This window comes from Camellia sinensis, chromosome 10 (assembly GCF_055761805.1).
Source record: "Camellia sinensis isolate YWXY chromosome 10, ASM5576180v1, whole genome shotgun sequence".
Taxonomy (NCBI): domain Eukaryota; kingdom Viridiplantae; phylum Streptophyta; class Magnoliopsida; order Ericales; family Theaceae; genus Camellia; species Camellia sinensis.
In genome coordinates, this window is record NC_138970.1 from 27,827,371 (window position 1) to 27,834,569 (window position 7,199).

Here is a 7,199-nt window from a genome sequence, read left to right on the forward strand (position 1 = left end):
AGACACACCCTTCGTCTTTTATATTCCTTAATCACTTAGGCATGGTTTGGGAAGAGGGTTTGGGGGATTTTTTTGACTAAAATAGTCCAAAAAATAAAATAAAATAGGTTTTTTAACCTAATTAAACAAAACATTACATTCAATCTATAATCATTATATTTTTTCTCTTACAAAAAGTCAAAAAAAAATTCAAACCAAACTTTTTAACTCCAGATTAAAATAACCAAAAAAAATCAAAAAATTAAAAAACTAATTCACTCTCCAAACCATACCTTAATATATAATGGGGTGTTTTGGCAACTTAAAAAAAAGTCAACTTTTAGCTTTTTACCCATTTTAAATCACATCATCTGTCACATTTTTTATCCATAAAAAGACAAATTAAATTTTAAAAAATTAAAAAATCAACTTTTTATCAACTTCCCAAAACACCACAATATCACGTAACGGTAATTAAGACCAGCTAGTAGCAGCCGAGTTCGGATCCTCTCCTTGAGGAAGGTCCTTGAGTTCCTGCGGGCAACGGCTCAGATCAGCCGTTGGTCATCCAACGGCTGATATTATATAAAAAAAAAAAAATCAAATTACAGTGTGTTTTATACTCCCGCCCAAACAAACAACAACACAGCATTCACTTTCAATCTCACACACCACTCTCACTCTCACGCAGCAGTCGCCTCCGTCGAACCCATCCTCATCCTCACCGGCGAACCCATCCTCACCGACGGCGAGCTCCATCCTCACCGACGGCAAACTCCACCGCTCCAGCCTCTACAGAGTACTCTTCTGCCGCCAAAGCTTTCGACTGAAGCTCTTTACAAATTACACTCGACAGTAAGGTAAGAAATCGAATGGAGTTTTCATTAATTGGTGTGTTTTACCTCTTTATGATTTCTTTAACTTTTCATATATACATTGTTTCCCAAGCTGATGATGTAAACTCCCTAAGAATCAAATTAGGGAAAACCTATTCTGTTTGAAGTGAATCTTTTCTCATAGACTTCCCTGTAAGATTCTTGGTCATATTATTATTATTTGTGTTTGTACCATCTCTAAGTTCTATTTGATTGTATTTTTGTTTTCCTTTTTTTGTTGATTTTTCAAAACAAAACAATGAAAAGTTCAGAAACACCCACTTGTGAAAATTGTTTTTGTACATATGAAAACAAGTTTTTGGTGGGTGATTTTCAGAAAATTTCAAGAAAAAAACAGTTTCCAGAAACAAATTTCCAAACAAAATTATGTTCTTTTTAAAATATGAAAACAGAACACAAAGCAACATGCCTTTTTTTTTTTTAAAGTTACATTTCCCATTTCCAATCTCCCAAATGGGTCAGTGAATTGAACTTGAAAGGCATCATTGTAAAGCTTTTCCTGAGAAAAAGAAAAAAAGAAAAATAAAATTCAACTCAACTTGAGAAAATCTTATATCTTGATTTTCATATTAGATTTATTTGAACTTGAGAAGCTAAAGTTTTTCAAGTGATATCAAAAGCACAATTGTGATAAGAGTGATGTTTCGTGTAGACTAGGCCCCAAAGAGAAACTGTTGGATTGAGACAATTCAAATGTGTGTTTTTCCAAGTACTATGAATTCTATGTGCCTAAGCCAGGACACGACCAGTTATGAATAATTCAATTTCCTTAATTCGAGTAATTTTCCTTATATGACATATGGTCCTATCTATAAACCAGATAAATGTTATCTAAAAACCAATTTCAATTCATTTTCATAGCATTACAACCTAAGCAATCCTGCAATCTTATTAAGAAGCTCAACTATCATTAACTTAAGATTTTATTTATATGGGTTTTCAGTTGCATTTTGATATCGATATGGAACTTGAGAATGACTGTGATTGGAAGCCAAAATTGGGAATGATATTTGATTCTGAACAATGTGCGTATGAATTTTATAATACATATGGAGGAAGAATGGGGTTTAGCATAAGAAGAGATTATTGTAAGAAGGACAAGTTCACTAATCAACTTATTCATAGACTTTTGGTTTGCAACAAGGAGGGATTTCGAAAGGTTAACAAGCGAGACCCATTGTCAAAAAACTCTAGAGCTGAAACTAGGACTGGGTGTGAGGCTCGACTTTATATTAAATTACATGAGGGTACTGGAAAATATGTTGTGACTGATTTCAAAGAAAAACACAACCATAATCTTGTATCACCCGAGTGTGCCCACATGTTGCCGTCACAAAGAAAGATATCCGCTACCCAAGCAATTCAGTTAGATTTAGCGGCACAATCTGGTCTTCGTTTGGGCCAGTCTTTTGAACTCATGGGTAGGGAAGCTGGTGGAAGGCAATGTCTTGGTTTTACGAAATTAGATTCTAAAAATTATTTGAGAACCAAAAGACAACAAAGTTTAGCATATGGGGAAGTAGGCAATGTGTTGCAATACTTTAAAGAAAAATCTTTGCAAAATCCTTCATTCTTCTATGCTGTTCAATTAGATAATGAGGAGCAAATAACCAATATGTTTTGGGCCGATGCACAAATGATCATGGATTATGCCCAATTTGGTGATGTTGTCACATTTGATACGACTTACAAGTTAAACAAAGAACATAGACCGTTCGCATCTCTTGTGGGATTCAACCATCACAGGGAAACAGTTATATTTGGTGCAGCATTGTTGTATGATGAGACCGCCGAATCGTTTGTATGGTTGTTTGAAAACTTTCTAGAGGCTATGTCAAGGAAGGCACCGAAAACTTTGTTCACCGATCAAGATGCTGCAATGGCTAAAGCCATACCCATCGTTATGCCTGACACAAGTCACCGATTGTGTACTTGGCATTTGATGCAAAATGCATTAAAACATGTTAACTGTTTGTTCCAAGATAAGGGGGTGAAGGGTGTACTAAATAAATTTTTCTTTCACATTGAAGATACAAATCAATGGAAATTAGAGTGGGCGGAAATGCTTGATAAATATGATGCGCATGAAAACCATTGGTTGAAATTGACTTTTGCGGTGACAGAAAAATGGGGATGGCCTTATGTTAGATCAACATGGGCTGCGGGAATGAGTACCACACAACTTAGTGAATCTTTTAATGCTTTTTTGAAGGATTACATTCGTTCTGATTTCAACTTAAATGAATTCTTCATGCATTTCGAAAGGGTACTTTACGAGAAGCGATACAAGGAGTTAGAAGCGAGCTATGCTTTGTGCCAAAGGTTGCCAAAGGTGAAAGCAACAATAAGAATGTTAATTCAAATGGGTAACGTCTACACAAAAAAGATCTTTGAGGAATTTCAAAATGAGTACTTTCAATCCATTGAATCGGACATAGAAGCAATTGAATATGGCGAGGCTAGTACCATTTACACAGTTGTTGATGTTGGTAACAAACATGCAAGGAAAGTGAAGTTGGAGAGGGATGGCTCTTTGGGTTATAATTGTACAAAGTTTGAAAGGGAAGGAATCTTGTGTTCTCACTCATTGAAGGTCATTAGAGACATATTGAAGATGAAAGAGGTTCCTCCACAATACATTCTGAAGAGGTGGACCAAACAAGCAAGAGCCGAAACTGTGCAGCACATTAAGGAAAATGACATTGAAGTAGATGTGAAATTCCAACAAGCTTCGCGATATAAGACATTGATGACTGCATTTAGAGCAGTAGCAAGTAGAGCTGCTGAAACTGAAGAAACATATGATTTTTGTATTGCACACCTTGCTACATTAGGTGCAGATGTTGAAGGCAAGTTAGGTGCTCATTTTGGTATTGGAAATGAAGTACGTAATGATGATGATACCCAAAGCTTTGAAGTGGAATGCGAAGATGTGAATCATGTTGTGCAACCAAAAGGATTGAAGAAAAAGGTGGCAACTAGTAAGGGCAAAAGGAGGGTCAAAGGTGGATTCGAAGCGGCGTTGGTAGCGAACTCCAAAAAAAAATCCCGTGCTAATAGCTTGGCTTCGTTGCAATCTATTGCAAGTTCAACGGTTGCACCTTCTCCATTATCTGTTGGAGGAGATATATATGTTCGTGAACATGTTCCTCTGCTTCAACCTCTTCCTCCCCTTCATCCTCTTCCTCGATCTTTGCCCATGGGTGGTAATTACATTCCTCCGCCATTGATGTATCCCACATATCATGCAAGTCTTACTTTAACATTGTATTTTTTGTGTGGATATAATATGTGACTAAAACCATAACTGAAAGCATATATGACATTCTTGTAGGCGAACAATTTGCGGGAGATGTATGTGGTGCCAAATTATTTGCCAACTCAACCAACATTCCAGTCACTACTACAAGGTTCATGTGGATATGACATTGGGTTTCGATATTCTCAAGAATCAACTACTCCAATGTGTAGTCAGGTTCGTCCTTGATGTATTTTTAGTTTATAGTTGCTGAAAATTCTGTGATATCATGTATTTATAGTTGCTTAAAAATTCTGTCTTTTTTTTTGTAGGCTATGGACAACCATGAACAGAACCAAACTGATGCTAAAATTGGGCTGCAACGTGAAGTCATGGCCTCTGAAATTGTCAAGCAAACTGTTGCTGGAAAGTGATGTTAAAGTACTAATGTGTCAATTTTTAAGGACCAATGAATTAATTTAGATGTTAAAGTTGTACTGGTTGATGTTCATTTACAGTTGATTTTAATTTATATGTTAAACCCAAGTGAACTGGTTATTGTTAATGTTCATTTAGCTTGGTTGATGTTGGTTATTGTTAAAGTTGTACTGATTCTGTTATTCAGCATGCTTTTTTTTTAATTTATGTGTTGGTTGCTTGATGTTCATGTTCAGATTCAGGAAACTGGTATTGAACATGCTGTATTGAACATGTTAATTTAACTTGGTTGATGTTGGTTGATGTTCATTTAGGACCCTTGAACATTGTTATGCAGATTCTGAAATGGTTATTACCAGTAGCAGAATTCACCAGGTCTGCTGGTATACTCTGCTGGTTCATATGGTTCATGTTCAGATTCTGAAATGGTTATTAACACTAGCAGAAAATGGTTTTTTAACCCTGTTATGCAGATTCTGTTTTGAACACTGTATGCTGGTTCTAGTATGCTGGTTTGAACACTGAAAAGTTATAAACAGTAGCAAAATAACATGCAAAATAAACATGCAAAAGAACATGTATGCTGGTTCTGGTATGCTGATTCTGCATTCTGTTGGTATGCTACTTGATGTGAAAAGAACATGCAAAATAAGCATGCACCACACCACAGCCAAGGCTACTTGATGTGAAATGTGCCTATGCAAAATAAACAGTAGCAGAATTCACCAGGTCTGCTGGTTCATATGCTGGTTCATCTGGTATGGTGGTTCATATTTGGTGAATTCTGCTGGTTCATATGCTGGTAAATGAATTTTGCTGGTATGCATTTGGTATGCTGGTTCATCTAGTAAATTCATATTATGCATGTACTAAATTCTGTTGGTATGCATGTACTAAGTTAAATGAACCATATAAAAACCATCTCAAATCATTCCCAAGTTCATTAAATCCACTAGGACAATAAACCATATAAAAACCATCTCAAATCATTCCCAACTTCCCAAATTCCATTCATAAAAACATCATAAAGTACAAACATCATAAATCCATGATAACATTAGTCAAATTTTTCGGATACTAACATTACATCATAAAGTAGATTACATCCATAAATCCATAATAACTTTAAATCCATAAATCCATAATAACATTACATCATAAAGTACAAAAGTAAAGAAAATACAATCAAATACACCATCGCCTTCAAAATATTTTCCACCATTCGAAGCCTTCGACCATAGTCGCCATGTTCATTTTCCACGTCATACAGCCTCCTCCTCAGCTCGTTAAAGTCTTCTACTGTAACACCATCAGAAGCTCTAGTGTTGGAACGGATTGTGGACGTCACATCTTCATCATCTTCAGCCACGAACTTGAAGTAATTGCAATTGGGATTTTCAGTCTACAATGCAACCAACAATTAGTTAGTCTATTAAAACAAATTAAATTGTGACTACTTACATATTTAATATTTCCAATACAATACTTACATATTTTGATGGGCAAACAAAGAACAAACGCCCTTTATTTCCATTCTCATTAGTTTTTACGATATGTATGGCATCTGTTCTTCCACAATTGCACATTCTCGGTTTTAATAGAAGAAGAAGCCATTTCTAAATCTACATACACAATACAACACAAACAGTCAGCCCTCGAGAAACCAATTTAGTTTTGAAACCAACATTGTAGTGGGCTCATAAAAACCTATTCTATGTGTTATTCAGCATTGTAGTTCTACATACAAATTGATTAGGTCTCAAAGTGTTTAGTTGCACTGAATTCAGGAAAACAATGCTACTGCCCTTCTCATTATTTGCTGTATTTTCACTCAGAAGGCTTGCTCTTTTGCATGTGCTAGGAAATAATGATTTTAAAATCATGTGCCTATTTTTGATTGTAAAACCATAATTCTAATACTCTTATTTGAGATTGTTAGTTCCACACATAATAAAAGAAAATATGGACATAAGGATTGTAAAAAATCCAGATTGCAGATTGCAGCTCTCAACATTGATAGTGGACAATGATGTGTTAGTCATATCTTCTACTCCATTGCAGCTTTATGTTGTCCACTTTTGTTTTCTCAATATTAAGCAATGCAGTGATAGATGTGGACCATTTGGCACAATCGTTTTTCACCTTTGAAGGAGCTTATTGAATATTAGTTGGGCTATGCTTAAATTCCTTATCACGCTTCTTGTGGCCAAATTAAGATCTAAACTAGTTGAATCTCCCTGACTAAATTACTTCATGACTTGCACCTTTCAAGTAACTCATGGAATATTATTTTTGTTGTGTATAAATTTCTGATCTTGATTTTCATGGTCATTGAGTTGTTAAGATCTTCATTTTTGTTACATTAGTAGTGTATTTTTTGTCTCTACAAGTTGTCTGTACTATTGCATTTCCATCTTAGTGGCTTAATTTTCAGCCCCCAATCCAAGCAATCCTAGCTTTGCCTGTGACACTACTATCTTTTCTTAGTTACTCTCTCTCTCACTATACTATACAGATTCCCAATCCTCCACTACACTCTTCTAGATCTCTGTCTTCTCTCTTACTCTCTCTCACTGACTCCTCAATTCTCATGAGGACAGAAGAGGTTTTTCTCAAGTGGGTAGTCAGCAGATGTTGGTTTTGTGTAG

General features: G+C 35.5%; 1 protein-coding gene across 1 annotated transcript; it reads left to right on the forward strand.

The window, feature by feature from the left end:
- Positions 1-1,836: 1,836 nt before the first annotated feature.
- Positions 1,837-4,547, forward strand: LOC145800252 (protein FAR1-RELATED SEQUENCE 5-like). Its single transcript, XM_082889912.1, has 3 exons — positions 1,837-4,122; positions 4,210-4,350; positions 4,446-4,547. Exons 1-3 carry the CDS (start codon positions 1,837-1,839, stop codon positions 4,545-4,547), a joined length of 2,529 nt encoding a protein of 842 aa, XP_082746038.1.
- Positions 4,548-7,199: the final 2,652 nt, after the last annotated feature.